Source organism: Schistocerca americana, chromosome 1, assembly GCF_021461395.2.
Source record: "Schistocerca americana isolate TAMUIC-IGC-003095 chromosome 1, iqSchAmer2.1, whole genome shotgun sequence".
NCBI lineage: Eukaryota > Metazoa > Arthropoda > Insecta > Orthoptera > Acrididae > Schistocerca > Schistocerca americana.
Window position 1 is genome coordinate 1,047,329,434 of NC_060119.1, and position 21,291 is coordinate 1,047,350,724.

At 39.5% G+C, this 21,291-nt stretch overlaps 1 protein-coding gene across 1 annotated transcript; it reads left to right on the forward strand.

Moving 5' to 3' along the window:
- The first annotated feature begins 3,632 nt into the window (after window positions 1-3,632).
- Window positions 3,633-15,938, forward strand: LOC124596179 (putative uncharacterized protein DDB_G0286901). Its single transcript, XM_047135223.1, has 5 exons — window positions 3,633-3,797; window positions 3,875-4,409; window positions 5,144-5,718; window positions 15,602-15,664; window positions 15,825-15,938. Exons 1-5 carry the CDS (start codon window positions 3,633-3,635, stop codon window positions 15,936-15,938), a joined length of 1,452 nt encoding a protein of 483 aa, XP_046991179.1.
- Window positions 15,939-21,291: the final 5,353 nt, after the last annotated feature.

Here is a 21,291-nt window from a genome sequence, read left to right on the forward strand (position 1 = left end):
TCTGCAGAACTACACATACATTTACAGTCCTTTCACTTCACAAATACAAATCAGTAAAACACGTTCTCCATCCTCGCACAACCAATAGCGCAAAAGAACCAATATAGAAGGTGAGCACAAAGTCTTGCCCTGATTATAACAATTTATTACAGAATAACCGCTTGACATAACAACTTACATTTAATGCCGTTACACAGGTTAGTGTTACTAGTATTTTTCAAGACCACTTACGTTAGTAAACCTCAGCGTGTGATCCCTTCGTAGCTCAGAGAATGTAGAGATGGTATTCCAGTTCCCGCTAGGTGTTTCGTAACATATGTTCTGTCACAGTTGCTTGTATCCTAGCCTTCAGTTCGTCGACGTCAGCAACTGGTGTGATGAAGATTCTGTCTTTGATATAGCCCCAGAAAAAAAGTCAATGGGCGTAATATCTGGAGAGTGGGGTGACCAGGATGTTGGACCGTTCCTTCCAGTCCAACGATCCGGAAATGTTTCATCCAGGAAATCATGCACTATCAAAGCCCAGTGCTCCATCTTCCTGGAAAATTATCCATGGTTGATATTCTTCTGACTGTGGAGCAATGAACTGTTGCAAAACGTCTAAGTAAATGTTAGCGGTCCAAAAACCTTGTTATGCGTGAGGCCGCACCAAACATTCACTTTTCCGCTGTCTCGCTGTAACTGTACAGTAGCGTGTGAAGACTCTGAACCCCATATACGCATATTACGCCTATTTAACATTCCACTGGCATGAAAGGTGTACTCTTCGGTAAAGCATATACGATTTAAGTAATCGTTAGCGCCATCAATCATGTTGAGAATCTCAGTTGCAAATTCAGCACATGTCAGCAACTCATTCGGTTGCAAGGCCAGCACGATTTGCACTTTGTAAGCATGCAACTTAAGCCTTTCATGAAGAATCTTCTCCACACTTGCTTGCGGTATTTGAAGTTCACGTGTTGCTTGACGAGTTGATTTAGACGGACTCCGTTAAAACGATTGCCGAACACGATCAACAGTTGCAGCACACACATGAGGCCTGCCACTTCGAGGACGATCTTCAATGCTGCCTTTTTCGTTAAACTTTGCGTACCATCGCTTTATTTATTTAACATCAGGAGGACTGCGTCCGTAAGAAGCCCGAAATTTACGCTGAATACTGATGGGCGATTTCGTTTCGTGAAACCAAAGCACACATTGCGCTTTCTCCCGCTTCAACACCATTTCGCCAGCGACTAGCGTGACCTAACAGACCGCGTCGGTGTTGTAGAGCACTACTGACATCTATTGGTCACAACAACTAGTAACACTAACCTATGTAACGGAATCAAATGTAACTTATTATGTCAAACGGTTATTCTGTTATAAATTTTTATAATTAGGGCAAGACTTTGTGCTCACCCTGTTTATCTCTAAAGCCCTGTCCACACGCAACGATCTGTCTGCGGAGACATCGGCATAGATGTCTGTACATGCAAAAGATCGCTGCAAATGTGGTGTGTTCACACGACACAAACCCCAATCTACTACTCGCCCGCCATCTGTCGGTGTAGAAAAGAAATATCGGCGGCAAGCGACTACTCTCCCCGTAAACGTCAAAAATTTAATTCAGTTATTTTGAAATACAGAAATGGAGGAAGTTCTGTTGTGGTCTGTGTTCGCAACTTGTGTTGCAAGAAACATTCAGACCAACCACAGGAAACAGAGAAAGCGGTCAAATTGGTGTAGACAGTGGCTGCTAAAGCGAAAGCAGTTTTCTCACGTAAATTTATTGCGAGAGTTGCAGGGCGAACCTAACGACTGGCGAAATTATTTGCGGATGGATGTCGAAACTTATAATTATCTCTTAAAGCTTGTAACCCCTCATATTATGAGAAAAAATACTTGTATAGAGAAGGGCAATTTCTCCTCATGAATGGTTGACGGGAATATAAAGATTCCTAGCAACATAAAGGAGCTACAAGGATTTGGAATTTTCAACTGCAATATCGAAAGAAGAGTTGAGTGAAATAATACCTGCAGTTTTTCAATTAGTGCATTGTATGCTGCTGTCTTTTTGTCTCAGTCACTATATTCTTTACTTTAATATCCCAAAAACATGGGTGGTTTCTATTTCAATGAATTCACTTACAAAGTCTCGAGAACACTGACGAGCATCAGACATTTTAATGCCCTGTGCGCACAAATACAAACACTAGACTGAGCAAACAGCTGTTTCGCGCCAGATTTGCGGCGATCTCCTGTCCACACGCTCCAACTTGTCTGCACAGATGTGGTTTGAACCCACAGATTTGAGAGGTGTCGCTCAAACCTCCAACTCAAACTTCCAGGTTTGCACACACCTCAGGTTGGTGCAAATCTTCTGTCCACACGCAACAATCTGTCTGCGCAGATGTAATTTGCGCAGACATTTGCGCAGACATATCGTTGTGTGTGGACGGGCCTTAACGAGATGTAGCAAAGATATTACTACCAGATATCGATCTATTTATGCTAAACAATCTTTGGAACATACATTTCATAAATAAAATATAATTAATTGTCTATCTTTTATGAGAAGTCCATAATCATCATTGTAATTACGTTAAGTATTCATAAACATTGACATTTAAACATTTTTGCATAGATATGTAATAGTGGATTTTTGGTTTTCATCTCTTCGGTGTTGTATCGTTAACTTCATATGATCCAGGATAGGTTAGTACATTTATCTCATCATAATCAGTTTTATTACAGCACTCATCAATCCACTCCACAAAAGAGGTGACAGATCAGATGTACGTAACTAATTCAATCTGTTTTCTTTTCATGGAATATATTGATGCAAAACTGTTATTCTGAGACCTTTTGGTGATTATCCGATGGAGATGTATTAAGAAAATCCATATTTTGACGAATACGATTTACGCAGAAGTGTTTGACCAGCCGCTGCAGGACAGAAAATTTAATGGTGAGTCACACAATTATGTTTCATTCAAACATTCAATAGCCAACTGCAGAATCCATTTTTCCCTTTCCACACATCCTGTAGTTTTCTTCTAGATTTTTCCAAAATTATCTATCTCTATTGTAGTTTGTGGTAATTATAGTATTGTTGTAGCTGCATATGAAGATCGTGAATTTGACCGCCAAACAGTCATTTGTTACGAAAAATTTGGACGCCCTGCTGCATCTTTCTCAACCATTGTTTGCAATAGAGCAATCAATTACATTGACGAGAAAATATTTCATCCTAAATTTGAGTCAAATTTTTATTAATCAGACTTATATTATTCCCTTTTTGACTTACGATTATACATCCTATTACAATGGAAGAAGGTAAGGTAGAGATAGTTTCGGCAGATGAGTTAAGTGAACTAGATTCATCGTGCAACCAACAAGAAAGTCCGCGTTTCCCTCCATGGACGAGTTCACAGATCAGTGCAATGATTTTGCCTCAAACTCGCAACATTTGTGATAATACACAGATGGCGACTTTAAATGACGAAATGTGGAGTGGATGCGAGACTAGACCATCAGCGCCATTGCTAACATCAATGTCAGAACCGAATATGAGACAAATTCAGCAATGTGACAGAAATCGGACACAGGAAACTTACAAACTGGACTGACTATTAGAGTTATTTGCAGACATGAATCGAGACGTTAGTCAGAAAATTGACATATTAAACCATACTATGACCGAAAATTTTGAACGGACAACAAAACAGATGACAGAATTAAATAACACCACTCAACAGCTCAGCCAGCGATTTGAGACATTGTCCGATCGAGTCACTAAACAAGAAGAAACTTTGGTTACATTCACACATGAAACAAAAAACAATATCACCCGATGTGAGAATCAGTTAACTCAAAAGTTAATGTGGAGCAGGAAGTGAACACTCGTGTGGAAGAGTTAGCTCAGGCCCACACTTCAGCTAGCTCCACCCAAGAAAAGCTGACTGAAGAAGTGGGAAATATTACCCAACAGCTCACAATGGTAGTTCTTGAACAAACCCACCTCAAAGAAAATATAGAAAAATTAGAAAAACGAGCGGATCTCGCGTCACTAAACAACGACACCAACATGGCAGAAAGAATTGTACATGAATGTAAATTGTGTGACGACTATCTGGACAAAAAACTTGAAACAATTACACAGGATATACTTTCAAAAGCAAAGACACATGTTAAAGACGAGACAAAACACATAGAAGACGAAGTGACTAAATTACGAGACAATGTTGTGCCGTGTTTGGTGATTGGTGCAAACGCATCGTCAGGGAACGACAAAACAGCTAAAACCATGGCTAATGACACAGACAGAACACCTATTGTGGAATCACCTATTTCCAATCAAAATTACAATGTGCCGCTTTCTTTTCCACCAAACGAGCAATATTACGATACGACACCTAGAGTAGCAAGTGACACAAACTACGTCAATACAGTTATGCCAACCGGCATGGCCGATGACACGTTTGTAAGACATGGGCATTTCCAGACATTTTCCAGTGAGGACAAGCACAATGTCTACCCTATTGTGTTTATTAGATCATTTGACGGTGTTTTTCCACGTAGTTGGTCAGAAGTCGATAAAATCAGATACGTCACCAATCTCATGAGAGGACGAGCAGCTAAGTGGGGTGCCGCTATGAAACGGCGGTGCCTTACGTTTGAACAGTTCGAACAAGCCTTCTTGGAGGAATTCTGGTCCGAGAATGAGCAACAGAGTCTAAGGAGAGAAGTGTGCAACCCCGAGACCTATGACCCTAAAAAAGAGACATTAAGACAATACTTTGAGAGGTACCTAGACAAGACACTGTACTGGTCCAAACCAGCCGACTTACCAGCGATAATTGACACTTTAAAGAGCCACTTACCCGTTCCATACCGAGACAAATGGTTCAAATGGCTCTGAGCACTTTGGGACTCAACTTCTGAGGTCATTAGTCCCCTAGAACTTAGAACTAGTTAAACCTAACTAACCTAAGGACATCACACACATCCATGACCGAGGCAGGATTCGAACCTGCGACCGTAGCGGCCTCGCGGTTCCAGACTGCAGCGCCTATAACCGCACGGCCACTTCGGCCGGCATACCGAGACAGATTAATAGGAGTACCGGAGAATGACATTAAGAGTTTTTTAAACTTCTTAGATAAAATGGACGTAGTTTACAGAGGCAATTCATGCCATTCAAATTTTACTCATATTACTAACCAAAATCAGCACCCACCCCAAAGGAACCGTAGTGACGGTGGTTGGTGGAACCATCCGTCCGCGCAGCGACACAATACGATGCCTGCGCGCAAAACATATTCAAATGGAAACGTGTATGACAGTAGGAACAACCGCAGAAATTCGTGGAATAATAATAACAACAATAATTATCACCCATATAAAAATGGTAACTACAAGCAAAATGAAAATTACAGACAGTACAACAACAACAACAATAGGAGACGTGAGAATAACCGGTACAACCCGGGCTACTTTGACAGGAACATGACATATAACAGACATAATTACCACCAAAACAATAACAATCCCAACAATCACCGACAGAATATGTGGAACACACAAAATTCACGCATGACAAATCATAACCCTCCACGGAATCCACCGCCGGTCCCCAGTACAGTTATGCACTCCCCGCCACGAAGTAGCAATAACAATTGCAGCGCGCCATCAGCTGACGCGTGGGCGCCAATCGGTACTGGTGCTGCTGCAAGTGTGATGTCAACCGCATTCTATAATGAATTGAAACAAATTATAAACATACCTACATTACCTGTACAGAATTGCCACGTGGTTAGTGCCACAGGTACTAAATCTAAGAACATACGCATGCAAGCCCTTGTTAACTTCACATTTTCCAATACACAGTTCAAGTGTAATTTTCTGATTGTAGACAAGCTTATCGTACACTGCATCCTAGGGATGGATTTTTTGAATGAACACAAAGCAATCATAGATTTAAGTAATGGCATATGTCAATTATCCGTAGGAGAACAACTAATTAATGTTGAACTTAACAAGACGATTGAACCACGACAAAAACATTACGAAGTAAGTCAATTTCAATTGGTATATCCTACCATAGTTAGTGTATGTAATTTAACACCTGAAGATTCAGACTATCAGGAGACTGAGCAGGATTTATTGTATCAGAAATGTGTCGAATCTGACTATTTAACGAAACAACAGCAAGAAGAATTGTACAAATTATTATGTGATTATGCACAAGTTTTCAGTGAGAGGTCTGGTGTAATCAGAGGTTATAGCTACAAAATGGATGTTAAGCCACATAAGACTTATTCTAGGACACATTATAATATTCCATGAGCGAAGAAACCTGCAGTTTTACGTGAAATCGAGCGTATGTTGACCTGGGGTGTCATAGAAAAATCACATTCCCCTTACTGCAGTCCTATCCTGGCGGTAGGCAAGCAAGATGGCAATGTCAGATTGGTGCTAGACGCACGTGAAATCAACAAAATTATTATACCAGTTAACACAAGACCCGTCAACTTGGATAATGTACAATACCTAACTAATATTGACCTCAGCTTATCGTACTGGCAGGTGTCCCTTCACAATGACAGTCGTAAATACACTGCTTTCCTTTGTGAAGGGCGCAGTTATCAGTTTTGTGTGTTGCCTTTTGGTTTGCGCGTAAGCGCGGGCGTGTTTATCGAGGCGCTTGACGCCGTTCTCGGCCCGTGTTTGTTGTCACGCGTCACGGCGTACGTCGATGACATTGTCGTGGCAACAAATACGTGGGAGGAACGTATTGATCTGTTACAGCAAATTTTATTTAAATTTTCACAAGCTGGAGTCACAGTAAATCTTTCGAAGTCCAAAGTAGGAAGGCGTGAAATAAAGTTTTTAGGCCATATTGTCTCGCCGGAAGGCATTCGTCCCGATTCTAAGAAGATTGATGCTTTTCGTAATTTCCATCCTCCACAAAACCGCAAACAGTTGAAAGCATTCTTAGGTTTATCTTCTTTCTTTCGGAAGTTTGTTTCAAAACAGCTTCTGAACAGCTCTCACCTGCTAACTTTACTGAAAAAGAACGCAATTTGGAGATGGACAGAGTTTAGCCAAGCTGATTTTCAGGCTATTAAAGATGCATTGGTGAACGCACCCCTCCTCTGCCACCCTGACATGACGTCAGATTTTTGCCTAGCCACGGATTCGTCATCATACGGCCTTGGAGCTTTTCTATTTCAAATTCAATCCGAATTAAGACAATCTGTCATGAAACCGATAAGTTTTGCGAGCCGCACGCTCACTGAGTGCGAGAGGTCATACTCGGTGGCGGAACGGGAGGCTCTTGCCATTATTTGGGCATTCCGTAAGTTTCGCTACTTCTTTGGGGTAAACATACTCGCATATACACAGACCACCAAGCCCTTTCTTTCTTGCTATCATGCAAATTGCTTCATTCACGGCTCACCCGGTGGTGCCTTTCACTCCAAGAATACAGCTTCGAAATTACACTCCTGGAAATTGAAATAAGAACACCGTGAATTTATTGTCCCAGGAAGGGGAAACTTTATTGACACATTCCTGGGGTCAGATACATCACATGATCACACTGACAGAACCACAGGCACATAGACACAGGCAACAGAGCATGCACAATGTCGGCACTAGTACTGTGTATATCCACCTTTCGCAGCAATGCAGGCTGCTATTCTCCCATGGAGACGATCGTAGAGATGCTGGATGTAGTCCTGTGGAACGGCTTGCCATGCCATTTCCACCTGGCGCCTCAGTTGGACCAGCGTTCGTGCTGAACGTGCAGACCGCGTGAGACGACGCTTCATCCAGTCCCAAACATGCTCAATGGGGGACAGATCCGGAGATCTTGCTGGCCAGGGTAGTTGACTTACACCTTCTAGAGCACGTTGGGTGGCACTGGATACATGCGGACGTGCGTTGTCCTGTTGAAACGGCAAGTTCCCTTGCCGGTCTAGGAATGGTAGAACGATGGGTTCGATGACGGTTTGGATGTACCGTGCACTATTCAGTGTCCCCTCGACGATCACCAGTGGTGTACGGCCAGTGTAGGAGATCGCTCCCCACACCATGATGCCGGGTGTTGGCCCTGTGTGCCTCGGTCGTATGCAGTCCTGATTGTGGCGCTCACCTGCACGGCGCCAAACACGCATACGACCATCATTGGCACCAAGGCAGAAGCGACTCTCATCGCTGAAGACGACACCTCTCCAACTGTTCCAAGATGGCCGCCGAGTAAGTGACGCCAGAAACCATTTCCAGAAAGTTAAGTGATTTAGACAGGAATATAATTTAGTTTAACGCTGACAACAAATTAAATACGTGCATTAGTGTATCGTTTAGTCTTGCCGTTAAAGGTTTGACTTTTATTTGCGTATTTTTTCAGAAAACACGAAAAGATCGTAACCTCGCGAAGTCGTGCTTAGGCTTAAATTTTGTAAACGTGTTTGTTTATTGTTTCAAGGTAATTTAACTAGTTTCTCGGTAACAAATAAGTAAACTACCGTAAATAGCGTATAACTTCATTGTTTTAATACAGATTTCAGAAAAACAGCGTAACTTTATATCAGAAACTTGCCTATATACATTTGTTTATAGGCCTATTCTCGTAACGTTTTTGGAGAATCAAAGTTAAAGTATCTCGTTTAATTGCCATTTTTTCATTCCATCGAGTGAAATATATAATAAATAGCGTATACCTTCGTTTTTTTTAATACAGATCTCAGAAAACCAGCGGAATTTTAAATCAGAAACTTGCTTATATACATTTGTGAATAGGCTTAATTCTTGTAACGTCTTTTTTGATTTTCGGTAATTTAATTGATTTATTCTAGCTAAAGTATTATTTTTGCCATGAGTGAGAAGTGCCTGACGTGCCGTAGAATTGTTAGTTCCGGGGTTTGGTGTGATGGATGCAGTAGTTTTTTTCACTGGGGGGACTGCAGTGGCGTGGGTGTTGGGAAAGTGGATCAGGCTCATCAGTGGTTATGTAGGATTTGCAGCAGAGATAGGAAGATAGTGGAACAGGAGGGGAAAATTGCTGCCCTTCAGGCTGAGCTAGATCAGGCTAGGGAAGATCTGGACAGGTTAAGGAGGGAGAAGGGCAAAGAGAGGTGGGAAGTGGCAACAGGTAGCAGAAGGAACAGGCCTAGAACTAAGTCTGACAGTTTTGTGGTGAATGTCAAAAATAAGTTTGACCTGTTGCTTCAGTTAGAAACTGATGAGCCTCAAGCAGAGGTAGGTGTAGACAGGACACAACAAACTTTCAATAGGAAATTGAAAAAGAATGTAGGAAAGTCATCGAAAAGGAAGAAAGTTTTGTTGTTAGGCAGTTCTCATGCCAGAGGTGTAGGCCAACTTCTGCAGGAGGAATTAGGACCAGAATACCAGGTCACAAATTTTTTCAAACCAAGTGCTAGTCTGGATCAGGTGACAGAGGATTTAGGCTCACTCTGTAAAGGATTTACCAGGGAAGACACCGTGGTTATTGTGGGAGGGCCAGGGAACAGCATCGACAGAGATCCTGGGTACAGTATAGAGTGTGACCTGGTAAAGATTGCGTCGGCATCGAGACACACCAATGTTGAATTTGTATCTGTCCTGAGACGCCATGACTGGCCTCATTTGAAATCTTCTGTTGGGAGAGTTAAGTTGGAGTTGGAACGGCTGCTTGTGTCAGGTGCGGGGGCTCATATTGGTGTGGTTCCTGTTGATTATCTCAGTAGGTGGGACTATACCAGGCACGGCCTACATCTCAACAAGAAAGGGAAGGGGAAACTGGCTGGGGTAATAGCAGGAAATTTAAGGGGGGGAGGCACTGCCATGAATGGTAAAATACCAGTGGTTACAGGTGTTGGAGCAGCACCTTTTTTAGGATAGGTAAGACAGAAAGATGTCAAGTTCTACAAGAGGTCAGGATTGAAACAAATCTTCAGTTTAGGAAAGAAATTCAACAGCACAATTCTAGCACATTGGATCACCAATCACAGCTATCAATTATAAATTTTCACCAATCACCAGAAATTTTATCTCCACCAAGTTGTATCTCAGTCGTAGGTAATTGCATTGATGAACTAAAGTCACCTAACCCAATTGACATAATCTGCCTCTCTGAACACCATGTGACCACTGGTATAGGAACTAGGCCTAAGCACAATGAGAAACTCAGACAGGAGAGTACTGCAAATGTTAGAATAAGGAAAGGTTCTCATAAAAGTATAATTAAAAATAATGTAAGTATATTTCATCAAAATATTGGGAGTTTAAAGAATAAAGTAGATGAGCTTCTGGTTTGTTTGGAAGATTTAGAAGCTGACAATGAAATAGATATACTATGCCTGTCTGAGCATCACATTGTTACTGATATGGATAAGGTAAATGTAAGTGGTTATAAGCTCTCTGCACATGTAATGAGAGAAAATATGGAGAAAGGAGGAGTTGCCATATATGTCAAAAGTTATCATAGTGCAAAAAGTATAGAAACAAAAAAGTTTTGTGTAGAGAAACATATAGAAGCATGTGCCTGTGAGCTTAAATTAAATAAAGGCACATTTATAATCGTAACTGTATATAGGTCCCCATCAGGAAATTTTCATCTATTTCCGAAAAATTTGGACTCCTTGTTGTGCTATCTGTCAGACAGGGGGAAGCAAATTATTATTTGTGGGGACTTCAATGTAGATTCTCTGAAAGAGGGTAATAGGAAAAATGACCTTGAAGTATTACTCGGTTCTTTCAATTTGACACCCGTTATTGATTTTCCTACTCGGGTGGTAAAGGATAGCAGCTCACTGATAGATAACTTCTTTATAGACCAAGATAAGTTTAACCAGATAAATGCTCAGCCTGTTGAGAATGGTCTTTCTGATCATGGTGCACAGCTAGTTACAATATATGACATAGCTCCATTCAGCAATACTAAACAGTCCTCCAAAGTAGTACGTTCAGTCAACAATTTAACAATTGCAAATTTCAGGGAAAGCCTACAGCAGTTAGACTGGGATGAGGTGTACCGTGAACCTGATGCCAATTTATAATATAATTTATTTCACGACATTTTTGTAAATGCATTTGAAAACTGCTTCCCCAAGAAAATAGTTAAATATACTCGTAAGAAACCTTGTAACAAACCATGGCTTACTAAGGGTATAAAAATATCTTGTAACCGGAAAAGGGAAATGTATCTGACAGCAAGAAAGAGTAGTGACCCAGAAACTTATAAAAACTACTGTGTTATATTAAGAAAAGTTATTAAAAAATCCAGAAGTATGTGTATCATGTCTGAAATCAGCAACTCTGATAATAAAATTAAAACAATTTGGAATATTATTAAAAGAGAAACAGGTCAACCAAGAGCAGAGGAAGACAGTATTACCATCAAATTGAATGAAAACTTTACGAACAAAAAGTCAGAAGTTGAAAATATTTTTAATAATCATTTTCTAAATGTTGTGGATATAGTAGGATCCAGGTGTTCATTAGAAGATGCTAGGCTGTTAATGGAAGAGGCCATACCTATGCAATTTGATACAATTGAAATCTCACCCACTTCTCCCTCTGAAATTAGGAAAATAATAAACTTGCTTAAAAGCCAAAACTCACATGGAATTGATGGCATTTCCAGCAAAATACTAAAAGCTTGTTCTCAACAGATAAGTAAGATTCTCAGCCACCTGTGTAATAGCTCTCTGGAACAGGGCATTTTCCCTGAGAGACTGAAATATGCTATGTTATACCTTTGCATAAAAAGGGGTATAGATCTGATGTCAACAATTACCGTCCAATCTCCCTTCTAACAGCTTTATCCAAAATTTTTGAGAAAGTAATGTATTCAAGAGTAGCTTCACATATCTGTAAAAATGAAGTACTAACAAAATGTCAGTTTGCTTTCCAGAAAGGTTTTTCAACAGAAAATGCCATATATGCTTTCACCAGTCAAATTTTGAATGATCTGAATAACCGAACACCACCCATTGGGATTTTTTGTGATCTCTCAAAGGCTTTTGATTGTGTAAATCATGAAATTCTGCTAGACAAGCTCAAGTATTGTGGCATGAGTGGGACAGTGCACAAATGGTTTAATTCATACCTAACTGGAAGAGTGCAGAAAGTTGAAATAAGTAGTTCTCGTAACATGCAAAGATCAGCACATTCCTCAAACTGGGGAACTATCAAGAATGGGGTTCACCAAGGGTCAGTCTTGGATCCTTTGTTGTTCTTATTATATATTAATGACTTGCCATTCTATATTCATGAAGAGGCAAAGTTAGTTCTCTTCGCTGATGATACAAGTATAGTAATCACACCTGAGAAACAAGAATTAACTGATGAAATTGTCAATACTGTCTTTCAGAAAATTACTAAGTGGTTCCTTGTAAACAGACTCTCACTGAATTTTGATAAGACACAGTACATACAGTTCTGTACAGTGAATGGTATGACGCCATTAATAAATATAGACCTTAATCAGAAGCATATAGCTAAGGTAGAATATTCCAAATTTTTAGGTGTGTCCATTGATGAGAGATTAAATTGGAAGAAACACATTGATGATCTGCTGAAACGTTTGAGTTCAGCTACTTATGCAATAAGGGTCATTGCAAATTTTGGTGATAAACATCTTAGTAAATTAGCTTACTGCGCCTATTTTCACTCATTGCTTTCATATGGCATCATATTTTGGGGTAATTCATCACTGAGGAATAAAGTATTTATTGCACAAAAGCGTGTAATCAGAATAATAGCTGGAGTCCACCCAAGATCATCCTGCAGACATTTATTTAAGGATCTAGGGATATTCACAGTAGCTTCTCAGTATATATACTCTCTTATGAAATTTGTTATTAACAACCAAACCCAATTCAAAAGTAATAGCAGTGTGCATAACTACAATACTAGGAGAAAGGACGATCTTCACTATTCAAGATTAAATCTAACTTTGGCACAGAAAGGGGTGAATTATACTGGCACTAAAGTCTTTGGTCACTTACCAAATAGTATCAAAAGTCTGACAGATAACCAACAAGTATTTAAGAAGAAATTAAAAGAATTTCTGAATGACAACTCCTTCTACTCCATAGAGGAATTTTTAGATATAATTAAGAAAAAAAACAAAAATATTAAAAAAATAAATAAAAAAATAAAAATAAAAAATAAAGAAAAACAAAAAAACACAAAAAATAAAGTTGTTATATTAACTTAAGTATGTTGTTAAATTAACCTAATTATGTCATGTATTGGAAAATTCGACTCGTTCCACATCATTGCGAAGTGTCGTATTCATGATCCATGGAACTAGTATTGATCTAATCTAATCTAATCTAATCTCGTCCCTCCATTCACGCCTGTCGCGACACCACTGGAGGCGGGCTGCACGATGTTGGGGCGTGACCGGAAGACGGCCTAACGGTGTGCGGGACCGTAGCCCAGCTTCATGGAGACGATTGCGAATGGTCCTCGCCGATACCCCAGGAGCAACAGTGTCCCTAATTTGCTGGGAAGTGGCGGTGCGGTCCCCTACGGCACTGCGTAGGATCCTACGGTCTTGGCGTGCATCCGTGCGTCGCTGCGGTCCGGTCCCAGGTCGACGGGCACGTGCACCTTCCGCCGACCACTGGCAACAACATCGATGTACTGTGGAGACCTCACGCCCCACGTGTTGAGCAATTCGGCGGTACGTCCACCCGGCCTCCCGCATGCCCACTATACGCCCTCGCTCAAAGTCCGTCAACTGCACATACGGTTCACGTCCACGCTGTCGCGGCATGCCACCAGTGTTAAAGACTGCGATGGAGCTCCGTATGCCACGGCAAACTGGCTGACACTGACGGCGGCGGTGCACAAATGTTGCGCAGCTAGCGCCATTCGACGGCCAACACCGCGGTTCCTGGTGTGTCCACTGTGCCGTGCGTGTGATCATTGCTTGTACAGCCTTCTCGCAGTGTCCGGAGCAAGTATGGTGGGTCTGACACACCGGTGTCAATGTGTTCTTTTTTCCATTTCCAGGAGTGTATTTACATTAAAGGTAAATCAAACGTAGTAGCCGATGCCCTGTCCCGTTTGCCCCAAGGCATACAGGATTTTTCGGAACTTTCCGAGCAAACATCAGACTTTAACATCTTACTTATGCATGATGGTACATACGCCCCATACTACCGCAATATGTGCAAGAACTTTGCTTCACTTCAGGACACCGACCCCAGGTGGTCAAATATCAAAAAGAAATTACGTACAGATCCTTCTTCATATTTACAAAAATATTACACAATACACAAAAATGTACTTTTTCATAGGCGTACCCCAGACTCGCACCATTGGTGTGTTTGTCTACCCGACGCGCATGTTGACGATTTTATTCTGTTCACACACAAAACTTGGGGACACTACAGAGTCACCAAATGCACTGATAAAATAGTACAGTACTATTATTTTCCCAATCTGCGTCGGAGAGTGTTGCAAATTGTTCGTAAATGTATCATCTGCCAAAAAGCAAAATTTTCCAACCGATCATCTTTGAATGAATTACATCCTATTGTACCAACCCGACCTTTGGAGTTAGTAACGTTGGATATCGCCGGACCTTATCCCAGAGCTCGTGGAGGTGTGAAATACATCGTTGCTGTATTTGATGTCTTCTCAAGATACTTAAAATTGTATGCTATCCGCACTGTCAACGCATCTGCTATTACTAGACGTTTGACTAACAGTTACTTTACAAGGTTTGGCAAACCCCACAGCATTATCGCGGATAACGGGCCCTATTTTACGGGAAGAAAATGGAAATCTTTTGTTGCCACACATAACATCAAACATATTCTTACATCAGCATTTCACCCAGAAGGGAACACCGTAGAAAGGATTTTTAGAGAGTTTGGTCAATTCATGAGAATACATTCACCTCGCAAACACACGAAGTGGATCGAATTTTTAGCACTCTTTGAGCAGATAGTAAACAATTTGCCTCATGCCTCAACAGGATACCCACCACAGGAATTATAATTAAACAAACCTGAACAGAACAAGTGGCCTACGCCCATTCCAAAGCTAACCGCACCCACAACACATACACCTTTGGAAGAGAAAGTAAGACAGGCATACACTATGTTGTGTAATAAAGCCAAGATCAGGAAAGAGAAGTATGACAAACATGTTACAAATACACAAACCTATCAGGTTGATGACCTTGTTCTTTTGCATTCACATCCCAAGTCTACAAAGTTAAAACAACTGAACAGAAAATGGCAGCTATTATATTCAGGTCCTTTCAGAATAGCATACCTCACCCAGGTTGTTACTCCCTAGAATACCCATTATCTCACAAGCCGAGGGGGCTGCATCCCCACAGACATTTGAAACCCTTTGTGCACTAAAACAACATAATATAATGACAACTAATTTGAACATGAGCAAGTTGCTGTGAAAACGAGATCATAAATATTTGTATTGAATACACGAACATTAAGTTATACAGCCTAAGAACACAAACATTCATTTATGGAAATTATATACTGCAGTTACACTTGTATACATAATTACGAAGAGAATGTAAACCCAGGTGAGTACACTTACTGAATGAGAAAAGATATTCACATAGGAACGAGACCTACACGGGTTACATTTGTTGTTAATTGTAAATTATAAGGTGAATCAACAATTAGTTAGTTATTTAAAGACACTCTAATGACAGGAGATAATAGCTATTTAGATCAGTAATGACATAGGTATGTAGCAGAATGAATGAGGATGTAAGAATGAATGATCAGTATGAATGAGTTAATATTTAAGTTAATATAAGAATGTAAGTTACTGTGAAGTAGTTGATGGAGACAAGAGATTATTTGAGGAAAATATTATTGGAGTTTTATGAGAATGGAAGTTCCAAATGGCCCCACATATGTGATATATTAATGTTTGATGAGGAATATGTTTAATGTATAAGGATATATATATATTATGATGAATATGTGAGTAAGGAATGAGTGAGAATGTTTTGGTAATATTGTGCTACATAGAGAAGTGAGTAAACAGTCTACATCTTTAAGATTACATAAGAATTTCAGTTTGAAAGAAAACATTTGTGATGAGTTAGAACACGTGAGTACAAGGCGATAAAGGTGAATCTATTTACAGTGCCCTCGAAAATGAACGAATGCAAGAAAAGCAGAGTGAACATAATGATGATTACAGCTGTTGAAAGAAGTGTAATAAGAATGTGACTCGTAAACACATAAGCTTTAATTTATTTCCGAAGTGTAACTTAGTAACCTTTCGTTAAGTTTTGTTAAGCCATTGTACGGAAGAAAACATTTATAGTTCGTGTTCAGACAGGAGAATGATATTTTAAGGAACTTAAGTTGGAAGAAATATAGTTTTTACACAGCCCTCGTGTGAATACATTTGTATAAATTTTTTTTTTACGAAAGTGAAATTTAGTGCCATGTTAGCCTTTATTATACTTATACTTACATATGACAGAAAACCCTGAGGAAGCAAAAGATAGGAGAGTTATTAAGGCTGTTTTTGCAACTCGTACAACACCTCCGCTTAAGCGAACAGATGACAAAATTACATCTATGTTGAAGACAACATTTGACTTTTCAGGCGATGCAAGGTAAGTGCAAAGGAGAAGTGACCACCCGTGCAGCCGACGTCGAGCAACAGGCACTGAGAAAGAGACATTTTACAGTCAATTATAAGACTACATTCTTTATTTGTGTTTTATAGAAAGAAATTTTATATATATATATATATATATATATATATATATATATATATATATATATATACAACATACATAATGTTTAACCTTCATTAAAGTAGAAGAAAGTTCATGGTTGAACTCTTGAGAGGAAATTTGATATGTCATTATATAATACACATTATGAGAGAGACAATCTCTGAGATACATTTTCCATTTGTATAGACGGTATCCACAAGAAGTGGAGATATTGAGGAAGTACTGTGCAGATATGCGATTCACTCATGCAAGGATTTGTTAAGGTATAATACACTAAGTCATATGAACAATCACAACACAAACAGAGAATCTGTCATGATGTTACACTACACAGACTTGACGTAAGGACACTTATATTTACCCATGATTTGATTTGGTAAATTGTAAGCACCTCCTTTCACACACCTCTTGAAGGTGATGCAAACGTTATAATATATTATGTTCTCTTTTTTATGTATTAGCTGTAGGATTTGGTAGTTTTTAGGTAGTGAATAGTTTCTTCCAGTCTATCTTTCTTTCTTTCTCCATTATCCTACCACCTCCTGCAGCTGGGTATTGTTTGTTTATGGAATGTAAGAATATATAGTATGACAGTAAACTTTCAGGTATGAATAAAAAGATATGAAGAAAACTGAGTATGGCATTACAAGCTTGGTCAACCACTAGCCAAGATATGGAATCAAAAGAAAGAGATAAATAATAAATGAAGGAAAGCCCGTGCTTTAAATGTTAAGCCTGATATCATTTGGCATGCCCAAACCTGAATTAAAAAAAAAAAATAATACCCCAATAAGAGAAAGCCAATGGGACTTTTTTTTAGTGTAAATATTTCACATGCAGATTCTTGTAAATTTATATGTATTTGTATATGTATTAAAACTTTGCATATTGTCAACATATTTTGAAATGTGACCACAAAATGTAAGCTTTCAGAATTAACGATGTAAACATGCTTGGACAAAGTGAACTTTGTTAAAATGTAAATATGGCAAAAAAGTGTTGCAAACTGTGTTAAACTGTGAACGTTATAAACGACGAATTTTGTGTTATTTGTGAAACTCATGGTGCATAAACCAAATAACTGTTTGTAAATCGATATAAACTGCAATTTACTTCGACGATAATGAGGATTTTCACACTGCAATTGAACGTTTGTCGGCGAGTGTAAACAACGTGATGATACACCTACCTTTGCGAACATCGACGCCGTTGTTCCTGGCCAGCCTTCAGATGCTTTGGAGACAATAAACTCAGCACCTGTCGTAGGCGATGTGGAGGCTAAAAACTACATCGACCATATATGCCCCGAATACAATAGTCATGAAAACGCACAAGGACCTGGAGTGTTGTGTCGTAACAGAAGACATGGACGTTGCTTCAGATCACGCACACGCTCAATCTTGCTGGAATAACAACTTGTAATGAACACTATGTGAAAGTGAATACTGTGCAAGATTGTCATAACACAGCGATTTTGAAACTGCCGCACGCGAAATTCAGTGACGCTATTGCGCATGCGCAAAGACTACATGCTGCCAGAGATGCAATGGGAAACCAACGCTTGAAGCGCACAACATCAACTGCGCTGGCGAGCAGCATGTCCAAACAAACTGTAAGTAAATATATATTAATTGTGTAAAAAGGATCAAAACTGTAATAATTGTATTTAGTATATAGGTTTAGAAAGTAAGTGTTGGGAAAGATTATCCGCTATGGATGCACGTGGCCTTTCCAATGAAAATATGCATATATTGACTTTTAGGTTTGCTAGCCTGCCACGCTAAATGTTTTAGCGTGACAGTGGAGGGGGCGATGTAGCGGGACTTTTGAATATCGCCGCGATACACTCGTTCCCTCAGATAAAAAATATCCCGTCGCAGCGGTATGAGCGCTCGACGGCAGAGAAACTACTAAAATTGTAACTCTTTTTTTGTTTTCTATTCGTTTCTTAATTGTCTCTTGATAGCCAAAGCTGAAGGCAGACGTGATCTGATGAAGACGTAAAAAAACCTATTAGCTAGTCTTGATCTGATTTTAATGTGTAGACATATTGTGGAAGTTGTTACGAAATTCGGAGGATGGAAGTAGCAAAGTAAATTAAATTGCATACAGTATCAAGATGATTTTAATTGGTATAAATTAGTGATTCCTGGACGATTGCAAGATTTCGGAGCAGACTTTTCACGCAGAAATGAAAGAGATTTTTGAAGACCTGGACGCCGCACGAAAGAAGACAAGTTTACCTGGTAAAGGATGAACTCTTATCTACGTCATTTCCCCCTGTCAGTTACATTTCGTTATTCTCTGTTCTTTTTCAATACTTTTTGTAGTGGAAATTGGTTTAACTTTTGCTCAAAAACGCCACAAGGACCACCCCAACAATAGCTTTTCTGTAATACGAAGTCCGATTTGCTTTTCATTCTTTCCCTTTTTTTCACGGTCATTTACGATTTTAAAACCTCCTTTTTATTCACGATTTCTTCCACATTTTCAACCTCTTTTCTTCTCTCTTATTTTTCTTCTCTTTTTTATTAACCACTACATATGTCTGGCAGTTGGCTAACATCCGAAAGTGGTCATGTGTCTGCCCTCACTAGCTACGTTTCAGACACCATATCGGGTTCATCATATTTCGGTTGTTTTAATGTTATAACTTTCGTATTATGACTGTATGCATTTTAAGACAAAGGTGCAATGAAGGTTTTCTCTCTATGTGTGATTAGTTATAGTTAATTAGGGAAATAACGCATTGTCTGTAGTAGTTAACTATGCCTTCTACCAACAATTTAAAAACATTCTTGCAGTAAATTGTAGTTGTGATGTTATAGTTAGAGATTAGATACATACTGTTGCAATGCAAAAGGCAACAGATTCGAAACTGTGTACACGCAAATCCTTTTCTTTTCCTCCCCTCATTTGTGACAAGTTCTGAGAATTTCTTATACATGTAACGTAAGTATATTCTGCAATATTCGATGTTATTTACATATAAAAATGTGATCTCTCAGTAGTGAGTTCCTTCCATTTTGTTGCTTTAGTCTGACTGAAAAACGAAAGATGAAATTGCTGTTAGTGAAACAACCAGCAATGATATATTCCTTTTCGAATATTGGACTTCTTTACTGAATACACCACGATTCCTAAGAGTGCGGTTAGGCAGGAGCCTAAGAGCACAATTTAAATTGTTGTTAGTACAACAAACAGCAATGATATAAGCACTCTTGCCTGTCCCAAATATTTGGCTTTTTATTCTACATCTACATCTACATGGATAATCTGCAAATCACATTTAAGTGCCTGACAGAGGGTTCATCGAACCACGTTCACAATTCTCTATTATTCCAATCTCTTATAGCACGTGGAAAGAATGAACACCTATATCTTTCCATAAGAGCTCTGATTTTCCTTATTTTATCGTGGTGATCGTTGCTCCCTATGTAGGTCGGTGTCAACAAAATATTTTCGTGTTCGGAGGAGAAAGTTGGTGGTTGGAATTTCGTGAGAAGATTCTGTCGCAACGAAAAACGCCTTTCTTTTAACGATTTCCAGTCCAAATCCTGTATCATTTCTGTGACACTCTCTCCCATATTTCGCGATAATACAAAACGTGCTGCCTTTCTTTGAACTTTTTCGATGTACTCCGTCAGTCCTATCTGGTAAGGATCCCACACCACGCAGCAGTATTCTAAAAGAGGACGGACAAGCGTTGTGTAGGCAGTCTCCTTAGTAGGTCTGTTACACTTTCTAAGTGTCCTGCCAATAAAACGCAGTCTTTGGTTAGCCTTCCCCACAACATTTTCTATGTGTTCCTTCCAATTTAAGTTGTTTGTAATTGTAATACCTAGGTATTTTGTTGAATTTACGGCTTTCAGATTAGACTGATTTATCGTGTAACCGAAGTTTAACGAGTTCCTTTTAGCACACATGTGGATGACCTCACACTTCTCGTTATTCTGGGTCAACTGGCACTTTTCGCACCATTCAGATATTTTTTCTAAATCGTTTTGCAGTTTGTTTTGATCTTCTGATGACTTTATTAGTCGATGAACGACAGCGTCATCTGCAAACAACCGAAGACAGCTGCTCAGATTGTCTCCCAAATCGTTTATATAGATGAGAAACAGCAAAGGGTCTATAACACTACCTTGGAGAACGCCAGAAATCACTTCTGTTTTACTCAATGACTTTCCATCCGTTACTACAAACTGCGAACTCTCTGACAGGAAATCACAAATCCAGTCACATAACTGAGATGATATTCTATAAGCACACAATTTCAATACGAGCCGCTTGTGTGGTACAGTGTCAAAAACCTTCTGGAAATCCTGAAATACTGAGTCTATCTGAAATCCCTTGTCAATAGCACTCAACACTTCATGTGAATAAAGAGCTAGTTGTGTTTCTCAGGAGCGATCTTTTCTAAATCCATGTTGACTTTGTGTCAATAGACAGTTTTCTTCGAGGTAATTCATAATGTTCTATCACAATATATTTCTAAACTCCTGCTACATATCGACATTAACGATATGGGCCTGTAATTTAGTGAA

What these genes read in the sequence shown, in the direction of transcription:
- LOC124596179 (XM_047135223.1), top strand. Translation starts at nt 3,633, where the DNA reads ATGAATCGAGACGTTAGTCAGAAAATTGACATATTAAACCATACTATG. An exon ending in CTAAACAAGAAGAAACTTTG is followed by an intron (nt 3,798 to 3,874) that starts GTTACATTCACA and finishes AATGTGGAGCAG; the next exon opens with GAAGTGAACACTCGTGTGGA. An exon ending in TACGACACCTAGAGTAGCAA is followed by an intron (nt 4,410 to 5,143) that starts GTGACACAAACT and finishes TAAACTTCTTAG; the next exon opens with ATAAAATGGACGTAGTTTAC.